The sequence below is a fragment of the Rana temporaria genome, chromosome 12 (genome assembly GCF_905171775.1).
Source record: "Rana temporaria chromosome 12, aRanTem1.1, whole genome shotgun sequence".
Lineage (NCBI taxonomy): Eukaryota > Metazoa > Chordata > Amphibia > Anura > Ranidae > Rana > Rana temporaria.
Window position 1 is genome coordinate 65323200 of NC_053500.1, and position 21982 is coordinate 65345181.

At 42.5% G+C, this 21982-nt stretch overlaps 1 protein-coding gene and 1 long non-coding RNA gene across 4 annotated transcripts in view; one reads left to right on the forward strand and one right to left on the reverse strand.

The window, feature by feature from the left end:
- RECQL5 (RecQ like helicase 5) overlaps positions 1-21982 on the forward strand; it is a 182847-nt gene that overhangs the window by 138434 nt on the left and 22431 nt on the right. For both annotated transcript variants that reach the window (XM_040330927.1, XM_040330928.1), the window contains 6 exons: positions 32-105; positions 4371-4464; positions 7192-7311; positions 10224-10930; positions 13733-13769; positions 13875-14126. In XM_040330927.1, the coding sequence (XP_040186861.1) occupies positions 32-105; positions 4371-4464; positions 7192-7311; positions 10224-10930; positions 13733-13769; positions 13875-14126 (1284 nt within the window). The remainder of the gene's footprint in view (positions 1-31; positions 106-4370; positions 4465-7191; positions 7312-10223; positions 10931-13732; positions 13770-13874; positions 14127-21982) is intronic.
- LOC120919003 lies at positions 17183-18107 on the reverse strand. Of its 2 annotated transcripts, XR_005744496.1 has the most exons (4): positions 17806-18107; positions 17641-17687; positions 17324-17507; positions 17183-17222 (listed from the first exon to the last, which is right to left on the reverse strand). It is a non-coding gene; the product is annotated as an uncharacterized LOC120919003 (long non-coding RNA). The 2 variants fall into 2 exon arrangements; XR_005744495.1 differs by lacking the exons at positions 17183-17222; positions 17324-17507 and having other exon boundaries at positions 17638-17687; positions 17806-18086.

Genomic DNA, 21982 nt, shown 5'->3' on the forward strand with positions numbered 1-21982 from the left:
TGTGCTTTATTGGTACCTGTTCTGATTTTAGGCTAGGGAGCATTGCCTTAAGATGCTGGAAGAAGCACTGAGCAAAAATGCCCAAATGACTGACAGCCAGTATAGGTAAGATTGATGGTCTTAATTGCCCAGTTTTCCAGTGTGCTGTATTGTGTGCGTGCGTGCATGGTTAACTTTTTACAACCCCAATGCCAAAAAAAAGGTTGGGACGTTGTGTAAAATCTACATAAAAACAGAAAATGATTGGAAAATCTCATGAACCAATATTTTATTCACAATGGAAAACCACATCAAATGTTTAAACTGAGAGCATGTACCATTTTAAGGAAAAAAATAAGTAATTTTGAAATTTGGGACAGGGCAAGAAAAAGCTGGCAAAGTAAGTGGTACTAACAAGGAGGAACATTTTGCAATGAATTGGGGTAATTGGCAACAGGTCAGTAACATGATTGGGTATAAATAAAAAAGAGCATCTTTAGAGAGTCAGAGGGGTTGATTTACTAAAACTAGAGAGTGCAAAATATGGTGCAGCTATGCATGGTAGCCAATCGGCTTCTAACTTCAGCTTGTTCATTTAAGCTTTGACAAAACAAAAATGGAAGTTGACTTGCTTCTATGCCGAGCTGCACCAGATTTTGCAGTTCACACTTACAGTAAATCAACCCCAGAGTGTCGTAGAAGTTCACCAATCTGTAAAAAACTACATCTATAAAAATTGTTGAACAATCTCAGAATAATTTTCAAAAATTATAGTAAAATTGCAAAGCCTTTAAATATATCATCTACATTACATAATATCGTCAAAACATTCTGACAATCTGGAGAAATCTGTGTGCAAGGCCAAAATGCAATATTGGATTCCTGTGATCTCTGGCCCTTTAAATGGCACTGGATTAAAACCAGGCATGATTCTGTGATGGGCATCACTTCATGGGCTCAGGAATACTTCCAAAAATCACTGTCTGTCAAAACAGTTCGCTATGCCATCCAAAAATGCAATGTGTAAAGCTCATATCTGAACATGATCCAGAAATGCTGCCAAAAGCTTGTTTAAAATGGTCTGTTGCAAAGTGGAAAACTGTTCTGTGGTCAGACTAATCTAAATTTAACATTCTTTTTGACATTTATGAGCGCCCTGTCCTCCGGACTAAAGAGGAGAAAGACCTTCCGGCCTGTTATCAGTGCTCCGTTAAAAAGACTGCATCTCTGACATAGGGATGTGCGTTGGTGCGTATGGAATAAGCAGCTTACCCATCTGAAAAGGCACCCTCAATGCTGAAATATATATCTAGGTTTTAGAGCAGCATATGCTCAGACAAGACCGGGACAACATTCCGCTCCCAATTCTTCAGCAACCGGTCTGCTCCTTCTCAGTGGTTTACAAAGTCTTACTAAAAGAAGAGTGGATGCTACACAATGGTAAACATGGCACTCTCCTAACCTTTTGTTTGGAATTGGGGTTGTACTTTGCCAGCTTTTTGTTGCCCTGTTCCAACTTTTTTGAGATGTGTTGCTGCCATCAGTTTCAAAATGACCGAATTTGTTTCTTAACCACCTCAATACAGGGCACTTAAAGGAGTTCTCCAAGCTAAAACTTTTAACCCCCACTGTGCCCGGGCTGTAAAACTATACAAAATAAACTTTCACTTACCTGCCTACGATCCCCCGTTGTTCCGATATCGCCGTCCCGTTCTTCGGTCCCGGTCTCTTCCACTTCCTGCGGGTCGGTGACTCACAGTGCGCTCAGCCTATCAGCGGCCGCGGCGGGACATTGCTGCGGCCGCTGATAGGCTGAGCGCACTGTGAGTCACCGACCCGCAGGAAGTGGAAGAGACCGGAGAACGGGACGGCGATATCGGAACAACGGGGGATCGTAGGCAGGTAAGTGAAAGTTTATTTTGTATAGTTTTACAGCCCGGGCACAGCGGAGGTTAAAAGTTTTAGCTTGGAGAACTCCTTTAAACCCCCTTCCTGCCCAAGCCATTTTTCAGCTTTCAGCGCTGTCACACTTTAAATGCCAATTGCGCAGCCATGAAACACTGTACCCATATGACATTTTTATAATTTTTTCCCCACAAATGGAGCTTTTTTTTGGTGGTACTTATCACCTCTGCATTTTTTTGCGCTATAAACAAAAATAGAGCGACAATTACTTTTTGCTATAGTAAATACCACCCCACCCCCCCACATATTTTTTGTAAAAAATAAGCAATAAGCGTATATTGATTGGTTTGCGCAAAAGTTATAGCGTCTACAAAATAGGGGATAGTTTTATTGCATTTTTTTATTTTTTACTAGTAATGGCGGCGATCTGCGATTTTTATAGTGACTGCGATATTGCGGCCGGCATATCGGACACATTTTTGGGACCATTCACATTTATACAGTGATTAGTGCTATAAAAATGCATTGATTACTGTATAAATGTGACTGGCAGGGAAGAGGTTAACACTAGGAGGCGATCAATGGGTTAATGTGTTTCCTAGGGAGTAATTCTTACTGTGGGGGGAGGGGACTGACTGGGAGAGGTGACCGATCGGTGTCCCTATGTACAAGGGACACACCATCTGTCTCCTCTCTCCCTGACAGGGTGTGGATCTGTGTGTTTACACACACAGATCCATGGTCCTGCTCAGTTACTGGGCAATCGCAGGTTCCCGACGGACATCGCGGCCGCTGGGCACGCACATCAGGTCCCCAGTGACACGGCGCGCCCCCCTAGTGGCCTGGGAAGGAGAAGACGTAATATGACGTCTTCCCAGTACGAAAGCCTTATCGTCCCGCCGTCATATGACGGCGGGCGGTAGGCAAGTTGTTAAAGGGGTTGTAAAGGTTTTTTTATTTTCTAAATAGGTTCCTTTAAGTTAGTGCATTGTTGGTTCACTTACCTTTTCCTTTGATTTCCCTTCTAAATGTTTTGTTTCTTTGTCTGAATTTCTCACTTCCTGTTTGTCCTCAGTAAGCTTTCCCCCCATCATCCATGGGGGTTAGTCAGCCAGAACAGCTTACTGAGGAGGAACAGGAAGTGAGAAATTCAGACAAAGGAAAAAAAACATTTAGAAGGGGAATCAAAGGTAAATGAACCAACAATGCACTACCTTAACCACTTCAGCCCCGGACCATATTGCTTCTCAATGACCAGGCCCCTTTTTGCGATTCGGCACTACGTCGCTTTAACTGACAATTGCGCAGTCGTGTGACGTGGCTACCAAACAAAATTGGCGTCCTTTTTCCCCCCACAAATAGAGCTTTCTTTTGGTGATATTTGATCACCTCTGCGTTTTTTTTTTTTTTTGCGCGATAAACAAAAATAGAGCGACAATTTTGAAAAAAAATTAATATTTTTTACTTTTTGCTGTAATAAATATCCCCAAAAATATTTAAAAAAATTATTTTTTTCCTCAGTTTAGGCCGATACGTATTCTTCTACATATTTTTCGTAAAAAAAAATATCGCAATAAGCGTTTATTGATTGGTTTGCGCAAAAGTTGTAGTGTCTACAAAATAGGGCATAGTTTTATGGCATTTTTATTAATATTTTTTTTTTACTAATAATGGCGGCGATCAGCGTTTTTTTTTTTCGGTACTGTGACATTATGGCGGACACTTTTGACACATTTTTGGGACCATTGGCATTTTTATAGCGATCAGTCCTATAAAAATGCATTGATTACTATAAAAATGCCACTGGCAGGGAAGAGGTTAACACTAGGGGGCGGGGAAGGGGTTAAGTATGTTTCCTGGGTGTGTTCTAACTGAAGGGGGGTTTGGACTCACTAGGGGAAATGACTGATCGCTGTTCATACATTGTATGAACAGATGGTCAGGCATTTCTCCCCTGACAGGACCGGGAGCTGTGTGTTTACACACACAGCTCCCGGTCCTTGCTCTATAACGAGCGATCGCCTCCGGCGGCGTGCGCCCCTATTGGCTGCTCGGCGAGATGACTTATAGCTACGTGATCTCGCCCAGCAGAGCCGACCTGCTACAGTATAACTGCGGCGGCTGGTCGGCAAGCAGTTAAAGGAACCTATTTAGATAATAAAAAAACAAACCTTTAAAATGGGAAATGTTCTCAGTTTAAACACTTGATATGTGTTCTATGTTCTATTGTGAATAAAATCTGGGTTTAAGAGATTTGCAAATCATTGCATTCTGTTTTTATGTAGATTTTACACAGCATGCCAACTTTTTTGGAACCGGAGTGGTCCATTCTAGATCAGGTGAGCAGAAGTATAAATGAAGCCTAGTGACCCAACTGGAAAATGTATGACCAGCTTTTATGGACATGTGTGGTAATAATCGGTGTAACTACCGGTATGTCCTTTTTGCTCTTTCACCCAACATTTACTTAAATATTCTGATTCCAGGATTGATGCAGCTTCATCTGCTGTGGACCTAGAATATGAGGTTTTTCAAAACAGCAAAGTGTCAAACGTCTATAAAGCAGCAGTGCTGAAAAAGGTAATTGCCAGGGAAAGAAATACTCGGGTGTAGAAATGTGCTCATCACTTGCAAATGCTGAAGCAAAAAATGCCAGGTGAATGGATTTTGTATAGTGAAAATCTTCAGATAAGGATGTAACATAGTTGTAAACCTGACCTAGATCAGCCCCCTGCTGCAGTCTTTGCTGCCATTTGATTCCTGGGTAAAAGGAGACTGAGCAAATGCTTCCTCCTACTTTGCCTAGCCAAAGTCACGGACTGGAGCTCAAAGATTACTTTTTAATGATGAAAGGTGAAACTTTTATTGTTAAAAGGTAATTTTGTTATTGCTGTATGTTGTAACATGTCAGAAATGTAGTTTCTAAATGTGACGTGCTAAATTACAAAGTATGGTAATGCTAATGTATAATAAATCAAAATGAAAATCAATAAAGTGCAATATGAATGTCCATTGTTATAAAAATGTAAGATTCTCTATGGGTTCAGGTCAGGTGAGTTTGCTGGCCAATCAAGCACAGTAATCCCACGGTCATTGAACCAGGTTTTGGTGCTTTTGGCAGTGTGGGCAGGTGCCAAGTCCTGCTGGAAAATGAAGTCAGCATCCCCATAGAGCTTGTCTGCGGAAGGAAGCATGAAGTGCTCCAAAATCTCCTGGTAGATGGCTGTGGTGACCCTGGACTTAATGAAGCACAGTGGACCAACACCAGCAGATGACATGGCTCCCCAAATCAACACAGACTGGAAACTTCACACTGGGCTTCAAGCATCTTGCAGTGTGTGCCTCTCCATTCTTCCTCCATACTCTGGCTCCTTGGTTTCCAAATGAGATGCAAATTTTGCTCTCATCAGAAAAGAGGACTTTGGACCACTGAGCAACAGACCAGATCTGTTTTTCTTTAGCCCAGGTAAGACGCTTCTGATGTTTGTTGTTTAGGAGTGGCTTGACAAGGGGAATACGACATTTGAAGCCCATGTCCAGGATCCGTCTGTGTGTGGTGGCTCTTGATGCACTGACTCCAGCCTCAGTCCACTCCTTGTGAAAGTCCCCAACACTTTTAAATGGCCTTTTTCTGACAATCCTCTCCAGGCTGCGGTCATCCCTGCTGCTTGTGCACCTTTTTCTTCCACACTTTTCCCTTCCACATAACTTTGTATTATTGTGCTTTGATACAGCACTTTGGGAACATCCAACTTCTTTTGCAATTACCTTTTGAGGCTTTCCCTCCTTATGGAGGGTGTCAATGATGGTTTTCTGCACAACTGTCAGGTCAGCAGTCTTTCCCATGATTGTGATTCCTACTGAACCAGACTGAGAGACAATTTAAAGGCTCAGGAACCCTTTGCAGGTGTTATGGCTTAATTCGCTGATTAGAGTGGGAAACTTTGACCCTAGAATATTGCATCATTTCACAATATTAAGATTTTCTGAAATTGTGGATTTGGGGTTTTCATGAGCTGTAAGCCATATTCATCACAATTATGACAAATCATGGCTTGCACTATCTTGCTTTGCATGTAATGAGTCTCTCTCATATATCTGTTTCATCTTTTAAGTTGCATTAGTGAAATAAATGAATTTTTGCACGATATTCTAATTTTTCGAGTATCACCTGTATATATACCACAAGTCGGTAACAAGCCATGCAATCCATACAACAAAACCAAAACAAATAAATTCAGAAATTAAGTTATGTGTAATAAAATGGAATGACACAGGAAAAAAGTATTGAACCCCTGAAGAAAAGAAGGTGCAAAAAGACATAGAAAGCCAAGACATCAGCTGAAATCTATCAGTAATTAAAGAGCAATCCTACCCCTTATCAGTACAAATTTATTATCAGCTGGTTCAGTCTCAACTGATGGCCTATAAAAAAGGAAAGAAACATCTCATGATGGGTAAAAGCAAAGAGCTCTCAAGGCCTTTGCAAACCTTATTGTTGCAAAACATACTGATCTCATTGGTTACAGAAGGATTTCTAAACTTCAGAATGTTCCAGTGAGCACTGTTTGGGCCGTAATCCGGAAGTGAAAAGAACATAATTACCATAAACCGACTTCGACCAGTTGCTCTTCGCAAGATTTCTGAGGAGTGAAAAGAACTGTCAGTTGTCCAAGGACCACTTGTGGAGAGCTTCAGAAAGACCTGGAATTAGCAGGTAAAATTGTTTTAAGAGAAGCCATTAGTAATGCACTCAATTGCCTTGACCTGTATGCACGCTCACAATGCAGTACTCCATTGCTGAAAAAAAAGCATGTTGAAGCTTGTTTAAAGTTTGCTGCACAACAATACTTTATCTCTGTGTCATTCCATTTTATTACATATATCTTCATCTCTGAACTTAACTTATTTTTGGTTTCCTTGTATGTATGGATTGCATGGGATTGCATGGGTTGTTACTGACATTTGGTGAAAATTTCATGTCAATATCACATATAAATATTTTAACCCAGAAAAATGGTGATGTGTTCAATACTTATTTTACCCGCTGTAACTTTGAATGCATAGTGTGTGTTTTTGTGTGTGTGTGTGTGTGTATGTATGTATGTATGTATGTATATATATATATATATATATATATTTGCTGGTGAGCGAGATGGTTGAGTATTTGTCAAATGTATTCATGAAGACTTATAAAGTTACAGAAAGGTCCACTTAAGTAATACTTGTGGCTTGGTCCCCATTGGCAGCAGTACTGGAATTTTTACAGCTTACCTACTTTTGTATTTTTATGTATTCATGTATCAGGTGAATGAGATTAATAAGGCTTCTAAGGATGGTGAGGTGTATGCTGTGCTTGGTGAACCTTCGAGAAAAACCGAGAAAACAGAAGATCCACCCGAAGATGGATTTGTAGCTGCCGCTCAGGTACATACAGTGTGTTACAGTATTCTGCAGCAAACACCCATTCTGATAAATCTGTGATTTTGTAATTATATATTTTTAAAGCGTGTGCCATGCAAAAAACGACTAGTATTATCGGAGAGTTTGTTAAATGATCGTGTTTTCTATTGCCAGTGTCAGCAAAATACGCATTTTAAAAAGCCCTGTACTTCCTGTATGGCTGTTTGTGCTCATTTGCTGTTCGTTATATCTAGCATATACTGTAACTCAAACCACATAGAGATCCGTAAGGTCAGATTGAGTAGATACCAGTGAGAAAACATGGGCCAGCTTGGGTAGGGGAAACCTTTTTACTTAGGTGGCAGGTGCTTTTACATTTTCCACTTTGATCAGTCATTAAGATAAGTTATCTTTAGGGGAATTTGGGTTGTGACTCAAGGTAACCAGTTTTCCTGCCATTTAGTTAAAATTTTTATTATTAGTTTAATATATATATGTAGCGCCTATGTACTTTATAGTACTGGTGCTAGTCAGATTTAAGTATAGATCCGAGTATAGTTAGACTCTGATCCTAATTTTTAGGTGTGAGAATAGGGCCTCTGTCTCAGCTTGGCTGTGCCGTGGGTCATTCTGCTGTACTGGGGTGTTCTTCCAACCCCGGTGTTGCAGGTGGCAGCAGTGGAGTCAAGGTTTGGGTGCGAGGTTTCCCAGCAGCCAATCGCGAGGGTTGGTCCTCAATGTGCATGCTGGGGAGGGGTATTTATGGGGCAGACGCCATTGTTTCTGGTTCTTCTTCGTCCAGTGTGGCATCCACCTTTTAGGGTGGCCACATCACAGCGCCATGGCCTACCTGGCCAGGGCGTACGCGCCACGCAGTGTTCCTGGTTCCGGGGCCATGTTGGCCCAGAGCATCTGAACCAGCGATGGGGACCCAGCGACTGGGTTCCCTCTTTTGAAGATCCCAAGCTGTGTTGCTGTTCAGTGGGGAGTCTGTCTGAGGAGCGCCATTGAGAGGCTGGCGGTCCAATAGGGCTTGGACGAAACCACCGGGGATCACAGGTAGCCGGACACTGCGGGACTGATCACCTGTCAGTCGGTACCTGGGCGACAAGTTAAAGGAGATCCAGACGTAACTCAACCAGGGAGGCATATCTCCAAGAATTCTACCCAGAGGGGACCTGTGGCAGATGTATCTTCTGAGGCTCTTTGAAAAGGGGTCTGTGGCAAAGACTTTCTCCCAAGTTCAAGTTCACCAAGGAGGGTCTGTGGCAGAGACTTTATCCTACAATTGTCCGAGTGATACTCCGGCTGCCAGGTCAGTGAGAGAGGCCTGTCCGGGTACACTGAACCCACTCCATCAGGAGTGGCGCAGAGAAGTGTTGCGTTCGGGAGCAGGACTGTTTCCTATCATTACGCCTGAATCTGCTATTCTTTCTCCTTTTCTTTCCTCACCACAAATTATTGTTTTTACCTGGCTGGGTAATAAAGAGCACAGCAAAGAGCACTTGTCGTGGACATTCCTTTACTTCTGTTTATGCACATACGCATCACTCGCCCCTAGAGAATTCGGAGGAGCCACGAGGTAACACCCCACCCAAAAATCCAGCAGCTCCACTGGGGGTAATGCGCTATATATAATATATATAAAATAAAATATAATCTACATAGTATATACTGTCTGCCACTGTAGACCTGAGATAATTGTCTATGGGTACTCATTCACCAAAAAAACTGGTGTAGTATAAAAAATGACAGTTTTTGGCTGTCCTTTTATTTAGAAAATAAAAATAAAGGATGGTCCCCCGGTGTAGATTCATCGTCAATCATGACACCCGCCACCACCGCCGACCCGAAAGAAGAAAAAAAGTACACTCCCGCCAAAGGCTCCCACCATCTGACAGCTCCGCCACCTGACCGTTCTTAAATAAATACACTGGGTGTCAGCGTCAGCCAGGGACATCACCGGGTGCCCCCACCACTTAGTTGTTTATTTATTATTATTTTTTTCAGGTCAGCAGTGGCAGTGGGTATCGTGCTTGATGATAGATTCATTTCGGGGGCCATTGTTTTTTATGTTTTGTTTTTTTTTCTTCTTATTTCTTTGCTGCCTTTTTTTTTTTTTTACATTCAACTGTCAGCTGGGTTCCCTGCACTGGGTCTATGAAAATGGAGTTTGTTTCTATTTGCCTGCATGTCTATTTATTTGTCTTAATTCAGTTGGGCTTAAATTAAATATGATAGCCGTGCAGAGAAGGGCAACCAAACTGATAAGAGGCATGGAGGAGCTCAGCTATGAGGAAAGATTAGAGGAACTGAATTTATTCACTCTTGAGAAGAGGAGAATAAGGGGGGATATGATCAACATGTACAAATATATAAGAGGTCCATACAGTGAACTTGGTGTTGAGTTATTCACTTTACGGTCAACACTGAGGACAAGGGGGCACTCTTTACGTCTAGAGGAAAAGAGATTTCACCTCCAAATACGGAAAGGTTTTTTCACAGTAAGAGCTGTGAAAATGTGGAACAGACTCCCTCCAGAGGTGGTTCTGGCCAGCTCAGTAGATTGCTTTAAGAAAGGCCTGGATTCTTTCCTAAATGTACAGAATATAACTGAGTACTAAGATTTGTAGGTAAAGTTGATCCAGGGTAAATCCGATTGCCTCTCGGGGGATCAGGAAGGAATTTTTTCCCCTGCTGTAGCAAATTGGATCATGCTCTGCTGGGGTTTTTTGCCTTCCTCTGGATCAACTGTGGGTATGGAGTTGGGTGGATAGGATTTTACTGTGTTTTTTATTTTGTTTTTTTATTTTTTGTGGTTGAACTGGATGGACTTGTGTCTTTTTTCAAGCTGACTAACTATGTAACTATGTAACCATGTAACTATGTGTTGTATTCGATACTTATTGGATCCGTTTTTTTTTTCTCCTATACAGTTTAAACGAAAGAGAGTGGGTGCACCTTCTTTATTTCAGACTGCATCTAGTTTTCTGCAAAACACAACAGCAGAACCGCCACAGACTAATCATGGCTCCATAGAAGAGTCAGAACCCAGCAATTCGAATTCACTCCTGGCAAACCGTGCAGGTAGCAGTAAAAATGTAAACAGCCCAAGCAAAAAGCCCTATCTTAGTAAGAAGAAACAGGAGCTGGTCTCTGCAGCAGCCAAAGACTCGCAAAACATTGCCAAGTTTTTTTCTTCTCCGGTTAAACCTAAGGTCTCAAAAAGTGACAGCCCCACTGTATGTGAAAGCACTTCTACCAATCAAAACTCTGACTCTTTTATTACCTCAGATGTCTTGAAAGAGGAGCAGAGTAGTGATAAAGAAATTGTCAGACGTTTACCAGCTACAGACAATTCAGAAAACACAACTGTCCAGATGCCGAGAAGAAATATTCTGTTTGAGAACTATAAAACTGAACAGTCGCTGGAGACAAAAGACCAGTCTAGCACTTTATTTGTACATCATTCAGACAGTATGGATGTTTCCGATCATCTCCAAGATATGCATATCTCTAAAACAAGCACTGAGGATACCTTGACTCTGTGCCCATCACAAAACCAGAAACTATCTACTGATTCTTCATGTCATGGGAGATTAAAGGAGTCTGTGAATTCCAATAAATATCAAAACCGTTCTGGGTAAGCATAATTAGTTGTCTGGAAAATATATGTGTTAACATTTGCTCTAGCATAGAATCTGCAAAGACTAAGGCCAGCCATACACGGTTCGAATCTCAGCTGGTTTAGCAGGAAGCTGCTAAGACTCGAACCGTATATTGGCAGGCTGAATGTAACAAATTGATCGATTTGTTCAACTTGGGTACAACCCGCCTGCCGGATTCTCGTCTATGCTAAAGCTGCTAGCGATAATCGCTGTCTTCTCCCGGTGGGGGGGGGGGGGCAGCTTCCCCAGCCGGGAGCAGACAATTGTTTGGCAGGAAGGATTCCCTTGTCCGCACTGTCTGTGTTGATGGAGGAATCATGCAAATTTCTTTGGAAAGGAATTTGTGCTATTTGGCCTGCCTTAGGCAGCCTATACATTTTTTTTTTTTTTTTTTTTTTTTTTCGTTGGTACACTATTTTTGTACAGGATTGGAGGAGAGTGAGAGAGAGAGAATATTTTTGAGGGTGAAGATCCACTTAAAATTATAAATGTATTTTTGGCACAAATCCCCTGTTTGCCTATATCAAGTTAAAGATAAGGATGTTATTTACACACCAGGATTTGCCTCCTAACACTGTTTGGTGTACCTGTTGTTTTTTTTGGTGGTAAAGCCACTTCTGCCAGTCAGTGGAAGGTACTATTCAGAAAGAAGGTATATAATTGAATTTGTCAGCTATAACATGGTGAGTACAAAAAGGCTGGATGCTTGATTGAAGAAATAAGCCTTCATCCTGCAGACAAAAACACTGCCACCTTTTAATGTCATCTTTTTAAAGGGGTTGTAAAGGTACATGTTTTTTCACCTTAATGCATTCTATGCATTAAGGTGAAAAAACATCCAAGCATTAGCGCCCCCCAACCCCATGCCCCCGTTTACCTTTTCTGACCTCTTTGCTGCTGTCAATCATATCCGATGACGGGGGCGGGGCCAAGTGTTACAGAGAGCGGCTATAGCCGCCGGCTGTATCATGGGAGCACACACAGAGAGCTCACATGAAGGTGGAAAGTTCTTCTGGGGGGAGCCGAGACAGCTGTCGAGGGACCCCAGAAGACCAGGTTTGGGGTCACTCTGTGCAAAACGAACTGCACAGTGGAGGTAAGTATAACAAGTTTGTTATTTAAAAAGAAAAAAAATATATATTTTTAGTGTTCCTTTAATACTGTAATTGTCAGAAGGAATAACAGTATTAAAGCGATAGTGTAATGTGTCAGAAAAAAAAAAAACCCTGCAAGGTAAAGGCATAATGTGCTACTATGCATTGCATACTTGGCTTAAAACGAAGCCCTCCAGCGGCACGGTGTCACCGCTGCGGAGGCTTCCATCTTGATTTGGTCTTCCTTCAGGGGTTCAGGGACTGTGGCTGTCTGGCCGAGCTGCGATGTGCATGCACGTGGGAGTCATGGCACAAAGCCTTGAAGGAACAGTACAGGTATGCCGTTCTTTCGGAACGCATGCGCCGGTGATGTCACCGGCTGTTCGCTAGAATATCTCCTAAACGATGCACGATTAGGTGATATTAATTGTACATGCAGGTAAGCCTTATTATAAGCTTACATGTAGTTAAAAATTTAACTGTTTTTTTAATTTCAATTATTGTGCATTTTCAAAAAAAAAAAAAAAACAGAGGAAGGCTGGTATTAAAACAGTGTACCAAATAAGAAGGCAACTTGTGTTTCCTGCATGTTTCTGGTCAAAGTTAAGCCAGACAACATATGCAGGTAGGTTTAGATCAGAGGTATCAAACTCAATTTCATCATGCGTCACATCAGCTCTATGGTTTACCTCAAAGGACCAGTTGTAACTGGGGTGCGCTACATTGAGGGTTCAGAGGTGCGCTATGGACAAAGTGCAGTTCCAGGGGTGCCCTATGCGCAGAGTTCAGGGTTGCACTATGTGTAGAGTGCAGGGCTCAGGAGCTGATCACATACAAGAGTGCAGGGTTCATGAGTACACTATGTATAAAGTGCAGTGTTTGGGATGAGCTGTGTACAGAGTGCAGGATTCAGGGGTGTGCTACCCATAGTGTGCAACCCCATCTCGCTTGCCATGTTCTGTCTGCAAAACTGAGTGCGCAGGCCACATGACAAGGCCTGGCAGGGCGGATTTGGGCTGGGGGCCTTGTGTTTGACATATATGGGTTATATGATGCTTCCACATCAGAGATCATAGCAAATTGACAGCATCTGTAGATAGCCCACCATTAATGCTTTTATGCTTAATGAGCTATGTTCACTGTCTTTCTGCAGCAACATCTCCTCCACCTGTCTAATCTTATAGGTCTTTAAAAATGTAAAACAAAAAAATGATAATGCACAGCATAGAAATAACCAAGGCATGCTGAGACTGGTAAATTTGGCTTAAACATCTAAGCATTACTGATCTCTGGTAACACAGGAATGGTTTTCTTTCACAGATAGTGTGTTCTGTGATGGCTGCAACCCATGTCATCATTTTAGGGTACCAATTTGACTATATTGGATGACTGTTAACCTACAGTATATGTAAATCAAACCTATTGAGCAAGCCTCTATGTGTGCCATTTACTTTATTTGTGCTATGTGTAACTATTACTTTTATTTGTGCTATGTGTAACTATTACTTTTATTTGTGCTATGTGTAATTATTACTTTTATTTGTACCATGTGTAACTATTACTTTTATTTGTACTCCTGTGTTTTTTCCATCTTTTTATACACCTATTTTGAAGCATTGGCTGTTTTTTAGGTATCATTTTAACTTTTTTTTTTTGTTTACTTTAATATTTTTTTATCTCCAGCCAACATGAGTTAGAGAAGAAGGCATCAGGAGAGGAGGTGAGTTATTTTTTTTTGGGGGGGGGGGGCTTTTCTATGATATAATCATTATTTTTTGCTGTATTACATACCTATAAACAAGTATAATTGAATTTCCTTGGCCAGGAGTCTGACGAGCCTACCAGAAAGAGGCCAAGAATAGAAGACAAATCCAGCTCCATTTTGTCCCATCAAGTAAAAAGCAACTTTGGCAAAAAGAAAGTGACTTTCGACCCAAATCTCTCTCGTGAAGACAAGGAAGGCACTGCTAAAATATTGCAGCCACCTGGGAATAAGGTGGTGACTCTTAAAGAGACTGCTGACATTGTGGTGAAATATTTGACCCCATTTTTCCGGGATGGGAAGTTTGCTTCCAAGGTAAGTAAAGCTCTTTAGTCCAGTGCTATGTATATTTCATTATTATTAAAGCACCCCCTTCACCATACTGCAAGTGGCAATAATGGCATACAAGAAGAGACCCGGGTAGGGACTATCTGGGAGGAAAGCGACTACTATGGCAACAAAGGGTCATAATAGGTACTGGTTATAAAGATACAAAATGTATTGAGTTAGAAAAATAACAGCTAAAAACATGCGCAGTGTGGCTGTATTGTTGCAACTTCACATATACTAGATCAAGAATTAAACACTACAACAGTGACGTGTGAAAATAGACAAAAAGGAGACACAAAGGATTACACATAAATAAAAAGTCCAGATGCCAAATACATTCACATATAGATTGTTATACGATAATTATCGCTTGATAGGTATGAAAAAAACGGTTGATATTTTCTAACAATCGGTATGTGTATGGCCCCAGGGAAGTGGAGTCGCTCATTGACCTAGCCAATACTAATTTGGTGCAGACTGACTAGTTCAATACACTTTTTGTATCTTTATAACCAGTCCCCATTATGACCCTTTGTTGCAATAGTAGCTGCTTTCCTCCCAGGTAGTTTCTACCAGGGTCCCTTTTTGTATGCTTAGATTGGCTTGGCTATGGTGACAACACCCAACTGTGGTGAGTGATCCAAGGGTGGATTTTCCTTGCAAGTGCCAATAATGCCGAGCAACAAACCCAAAAGGGTAAATGATCAAATATAGGTAATCTTTACCTCTACCTATATAACTAGCGAACCATTGCTATTCCCTTGTCCCCTTTCATATGCCAATAATGCCTGTTACCTACAAAGATTACCATACCACTGGGCACTGATCTATTGAAGTAAAATAGCTTGGAAGTAATGATTTCCAAAAAAGCCTTTAGCCTGTGATTTCCCCTCACTGAAGCGGTGTTCAGCGGTGCAGGTGACAGGAGAAATATTCACTTTCTTCTTTGCAGATAATAGATGTTAATTATGGGTACTTTTAATACGGCGGCAGGGATAAGGGATACTTTCAGGGTTTTAAAAATGTAAAGGATTATTACAATAAAGCTGTAAAGATTGGTGCACACAACGAGGAAAAAAACCTGACCGCTCCAGAGGAGCCGCTGTACTAACCATACAATTTTAGTACAGCAATCCCCCCTGCTTTTCTATTGTGTTCTGACAGGGGGACAGCCCCTGCCAGAACACTCTGGTCAGTGATCTCAGTCACTGGTTGAGAGCGCTCATCGGGGGGGGGGGGGGGGGGCAATTGGCAGACCGTTTTTGGTCATACCCCATTGACAAAAGCCGGCCGACACACGGGCTGAATGTCGGATGGTTTTTATTGAACCGTCCAATGCCGTCCAACATTCAGCCTATGTGTTACTAGGCTTTATATACATAACTCAGTGGAGAAAATATTATACTGCAATAAACCAAGACAAGTCATGATGTACCAGCACATGCAGCTCTTAAAAAGGCGCTAAAATCTGGAAGCTGTGCTTAAAAAGAAAAGAAAGTCAGGCACAGAGCAAAGGACTAGTCACTGGTATTGGCTGGGGCCTACTATGTTCTGCACTGTGTCCCTGTGTGGAGGCAGCCATCTTGGAAAGGCAGGACTTTGCTTCCTAATGTCAGAGCTTCTGGGAAGTGGAACAGTGAGCAGCAGGCCTTCTCACTACAGCTATGAAGGTGCAGGTATACTCATATACCAAGAAGTACACTGCTGTTTTAAGGAGGAACAAAGGTACATTTCAGGGTACTATTTAGGCACAATTCACATTCCTACATGTTTACTGCAACGAATATAGAACAGTACCCCTTCAAGAAGAGTGGGCAAAATCGGACTTTGAGGCTCGTGGAAGTATAAAAAAATATATATTTTATTACATAAATTTACAAAATGTACACTAACAATGGTATAATGAAATGCAACTGATAACAATCACAATACAACCATTCAGAACAAGAGAATAGTGAAAGAATCCTATTGAAGTCGCCTACGCGTTTCACCGTGGGGCTTCTTCAGGACGAAATGAACAGGATTATTGCTACTATGTAGCCATGATTTTCACAATCTGATACACAGCGGTGGATATAATCATCCAGGAAGATTCCAATGAGCGTCCGTGTATGCCCCAGGGTCACAGCCTGTGCAGGTACTCAGCACAGGCTGTGACCCTGGGGCATACACGGACGCTACATGCACACAAGGTGTTTGCAAGACGATCTCTGTTACATGGGAGATGCTGTTCCTTTATTGATGGATGGCCTTATGTTTGCCTCTTTGAGCTGTCTTTTGCCCCAGCTTTAGGTCCCCTAGTGGATTTTTAAGGGATTCGGTTACCTGCATCTCTATCCCCGACACGTCTTCTTTTGCCTGGGGACTGTAATGTGTATTTGCTCATGTCATTATTGACATATTTGGCCTGGACCTGCGGTCATCGATCTCTAAACATATTTTTTGTACTATCTACTACCATCGGTATATATTTCATCTATCATTGGAATCTTCCTGGATGATTATATCCACCGCTGTGTATCAGATTGTGAAAATCATGGCTACATAGTAGCAATAATCCTGTTCATTTCGTCCTGAAGAAGCCCCACGGTGAAACGCGTAGGCGACTTCAATAGGATTCTTTCACTATTCTCTTGTTCTGAATGGTTGTATTGTGATTGTTATCAGTTGCATTCCATTATACCATTGTTAGTGTACATTTTGTAAATTTATGTAATAAAATATATATTTTTTATACTTCCACGAGCCTCAAAGTCCGATTTTGCCCACTCTTCTTGAAGGGGTACTGTTCTATATTCTTATCATTAAAAAAAATGGAGGATCCCCCAGGGTGGGGCTTTTTAGGCAACAGTAGTACAAGTAGTCATGGTAGATACAAAATATATAATAGTTTAATAATAACAGGACGGTATCAAACAACGTTCAGTAAACGTATATAGTACAAAGGTTTAAAAACAACACATTAATGGGGTGTATTGGAAAAAGAGTCCACAATATGAATACTGGGCCCAACGCGTTTCGGGTTTCCTTCTTCAGGGACCGAAGTATGTGTGGAGTCAGAAAGTGTAACAAACAACTTTTCTAGAAAACAAATAAATGACAATGTGTTGAAAATAATAACATACAGATGAAAAACATAAATATTAATTATTAAACTGGTACAGATAAGAAAAAAATCATACCACCCGAGAAGTTTCAACGGCTCAGCACACCCCTTAAAAGGACATCGCAATCGGGACGCATGGCAAGCCTCAGATGGTAAAGAGAGGAGTGAGGACTGGCATCTAATATCAATCACAGCGTAGCAAGACCTTTGGCCCAAAGTGTCACAGCGTAAAAGTTTATTGATTGTATATATATTTTTACCTGTCCAAAATATAAATAAGAGGACAGGATAATATCAACGGTGCCGCAGGCAACAAAAACGCAAAAGAACGCAAAAAAGGATCGCAAAAAAGAAAGCTGAACCAAGATTTTATATATGAGGCTAGAGACATACCTGTAATGACAAAAAGTGGCCAGAGAGGTCAGTAGAGGGATCGGAAGCTAAAAAATAAATGAAAGAAATAAATCCCAGTTTAGAGATGTACAGAGTATAGGAAATGGCATGTAAAGCAATAGTATGGGGGTCAAGGTGGGAAACCTGAAGGGACAAAGTACTTACATGGGAAGAAAACACAAGCAGTGTAGAGTGTGTACAGCTGCTGCAGCCATCCAGCAATGTCTGACATTGTGGGGCTGCTTGGCTTTTTAAATAGGAGAGGGGGAGGAGTAAGGTGGGAGGGGTCTGTAAAGGAGCCTGCGTTGCTATGGGTCAGTGTGGAAAAGGGGGCGTTGCCTCCAAGTGGGGAGAGGGGAGGGACAGGTAAGCCCTGCTCTCATCATGTGGGAGCCCGCACTAGTGACGTGCAGGGAGAAAAAACTATGTGTGGTATGCAGTGGGCGGGACAGAGAGAGAGGGCGGAAGATACGTCCCGCCCTCTCACCTCCGCCCACACCCACCGCCCAACAGCGCGGTAGCGTAGGCACGCCGCAACAGAGAGATATATGAGTGTAGTGAGCACTGGGCGGGACAGAGAGAGAGGGCGGAAGATACGTCCCGCTCCCTCACCTCCGCCCACACTAGCCTCCTGACAGCGCGAATGACGTAGACACGCCGCAGCGCCGTCAGGAGCTACATAGCAAGTGACCAGGAAGATCACCTGACACGGGGGTGGAGAATATGCAGATTAGTTGGTTGCATGTTAGAGAATAAGAAACGTATGATAAAGGGGGCATGACCATTACTAGTACAGGAGGAGAAGGGTACAAAAAGGGTCAGCTAGGGAAAAAGTAGTAAGAAGGATTGGAAATGCAAGATGCAAATAAAGGTTTTTGTTATAGAGTGATTTATAAACACGGTTGCTGCTCAATGCAAGCAGGAGTTTGTATATACAGTATCTTTATGTACAGGTATGCTCAGCCATAAAATTAAAGGGACAGCAATCTAAGAAGATGTTATATTAAAAGGATATTATAATTATGCAAGAATGGGGACACGTGGGCCAAAAGGTCCAGGGGCAAAAAGGAAAAAACAGGGGCATGAAAAATGTCCACTGTGTGATCCCTGCCCCTGTTATAGGCGCAGGTATAGACCCATGGTCAAAGACACCAAAAGGTGCATGGGGACCAGGTCAAAAAAAGCCGTCTCCCATGGAAGGAGGACAGACGGCTTACGTGCGCCCAGCTAAGGAGTGACAATAAGGGAGATGCCAGTCGAGCCAAAATGCGCCTCGAAGGCGAATCCCCAGGGGGTGTACTGAGGGATGAATGGGCATGGTGATAAATACAGGGAACATCCAGTATGTATTACTGACATGGGCAAATGACAGAGTGGAGAAGGGGGTAATGAAAGGAGACAATCGGTGACAAAAGGTCCCCGAAATATAGAGTGGTCTTGGTCAGTCTTTTTCACAACCCCCGGAGGAGAAACCTTCCAAAAAAGGCCTAAAGCTGATCTGCTCATTGAGGCCCGGTGGAAGATTAGCCTCTAATTCGGCAATCCACCGAGTTTCATGCTGCAAGAGGATCTTATTCCAATCCCCACCTCTGGGGCTTGGATGGATCCTATCGAGGATTAAAAATTTAACCCCTGAGAAAAGTCCATTATGTTGAGACAAGATGTGGCGCCCTAGTGGTAAGTCTGGGTTGGCCGAACGCATGGCATGTAAGTGCCGGGAAGCTCGCTTAAAGAATGGTAATTTGGTTTTACCCACGTAGAACCTCTTACATTGACAAGTGAGTAAGTATATTACGCCAAATGTCTTGCAATTGGCAAAGTGTCTCGGTCTGTAAGGCCGACCGTTGGGTAGTACAATATCACGCTCTATATTGATGTATCGACAGATGGAGCAACCCCCGCAGGTGAAGGTACCCTTCCTTTTGCAAGGGTCTTTCCTGAAGTTGTCCTTGAACTCACTGGCCACTAAGTGGTCTTTGAGTGAGCATGCCCGTCGGTAAGTTATCGCTGGCTCTTTTGGTACAAAAGGACCAAGTTGAGGGTCAAAAGAGAGTAGGTGCCAGAATTGTTTGAGGATTCCTCTCGTTTTTTGATGTTGAGTATGGTACTTAGTGATAAGTCTGGTAGTGTCACTACCAACAGGGGACTTCTTGCCTGATTGTACTAATAGGTGTGACCTGATTTGTCCATTGGCCCGTTGAAATGATCTTTTAAGGATTTTTTTCGAGTACCCTCTATGTAGTAATCTGTCACGTAGTCCAGCTGCTTCCCGTAGGAAGGATTCCTGGGTAGAACAATTGCGTCTTAGGCGTAGATATTGACTATAGGGTATTGATCCTATCAAAGATGTGGGGTGTGCACTAGAAGCGTGCAATATTGTATTACCCGCCGTGGGTTTTCTGTAGAGCCCTGTTGATATGTACCCATCAGGGTTTTTGAGTAGGGTAACATCAAGAAAGGGGATTTGGGAATCGCTGGAGGACATTGTGAACTTTAAGTTCAGCTCGTTGCAGTTCATGATAGACATGAATGACTCGAGCTCCTCGGTCGATCCCTCCCAGTTCATAAGGACATCGTCAATATATCTGAACCATCCAGATACAAGATGGATAAATGGTTCTACCGGATTACTGGTCAGGAATAATTTTTCCCACTCCCCCAGGTACAGGTTGGCATATGATGGGGCACATGAGGTCCCCATCGCTACCCCCTGTACCTGGAGGAAGTGGGAGCCGTCAAACGAGAAGACACTATGATAGAGTATGAACTCCAAGGCCATAATGAGAAATTCCCCAAGCTTCCGATCAACGCGGAAGATGGGAAGTAAGACATCCCGTATAGCAGCCAAACCCAGAGGGTGTGGGATGGAGCTATACAGGGCCTCCACGTCGATGGCTACCAAAAGTGCTCCTGGAGGCACTCTAAGATGTTCAACTTTGTTTAGAAGATGGATGGTGTCCTTAATATAGGATGAGAGGTGGGTTACAAAGGGTTTCAAGTGTGAATCGACAAAGATACTCAAATTCTCCGTTAGGGCGCCACTGCCGGATACAATGGGACGGCCCGGTGGATTTATGAGATCCTTGTGGATTTTAGGCAGGCAATAGAAAGTTGGAATTTTGGGGTATTTGGTGCGGATAAACTCCCATACATCATGGTTCACTGCACCTTGGGAGAAGGCTCCATCCACTAGAGCATAAAATTCAGTTTCAAACTTTATAATAGTAGATGTGGAAATGGGAGTATACCAATCCCGGTTGCAAAGGATTTTTTTACACATAGCCTTGTATTGATCATTCGTTTGGATCACAATGTTGCCCCCCTTATCGGAGGGCTTGATGGTGAGTGAATGACAGTCTTTAAGTTTCTCTAGTGCCTCAATGGGTTGGTAAGCAAGCTGTTTGGTGTTGGGTGGTTTTCGTAATTTTTTGATTTCTGCTGTCGTGAGTGCTACGAAAGCAGCCAGGTTTGAGTTGGTTTGCAAGGGAGGAAACTTGTCCCACTTGATTTTCAAAGTGTTGAAGGGTCGTTCGGGTCTTGGAGTGGAGATGGCGTCTGACATAAGGGTTTCTATGTCTGAGATGTCATCAAAATCAGAAAGGTCTGCCTCGTCACAAAGTGATAGAAGGAGATCCATGTCTTCTTTGTGCTGTTGAGCACTAGTAGGAAAAATTTCTGTTTTGGGTTTAGAGTACAGACTCTTAAGTAACAACTTCCTTGCAAACAGGTGAATGTCCTTTATAATTTCAAAAGTGTCCAGGGGTGCCACTGGGCAGAAAGAGAGGCCTTTGGTTAGTAGTGTCATTTCGTCGGTAGAGAGTTCGTAATTCGAGAGATTTATTATATCAAGACCGACATTGGATCTTGGTTCATCATCCATCAATATAGGATGGTCTAGGTATCCTGCCGTGTGTGAACTACTTGAGGAAAAAACCCAGTATCCGTGGTTTCTCTGATTGTGGGTCTTAGTCCTTCATGAGTAACATGGGTACTTTGTTGTGAAGTCGAAAACACAGGAAACAGCCCGGTTTTTTGAGCTGGGGAATTGCTGTGTTGATTAAATCTTTCGGAGTCCGCGTGGGTATTGGTGGGTCCTGGCTGTTGTACTATGCGTTTCTTGATGGTGTTGTCATCTTGGTCCGACAAGGCTCGTTTCGGTTTAGCATTCCTATTTCTAGTGGAGTTTTGTGTGGGGGCATTGTTGGGAACATTTGATGAGGCCTTATTGCCCTTTTTGGAAGTAAAGGCGTTACCTCCTTTTGAGGAATTTTGTTGGGTGGAATATGCTGTTTGCCATTTGTAGGCTTTGCCTTCTTGGAAGGACCGTTTGTCCCTCCAGAAT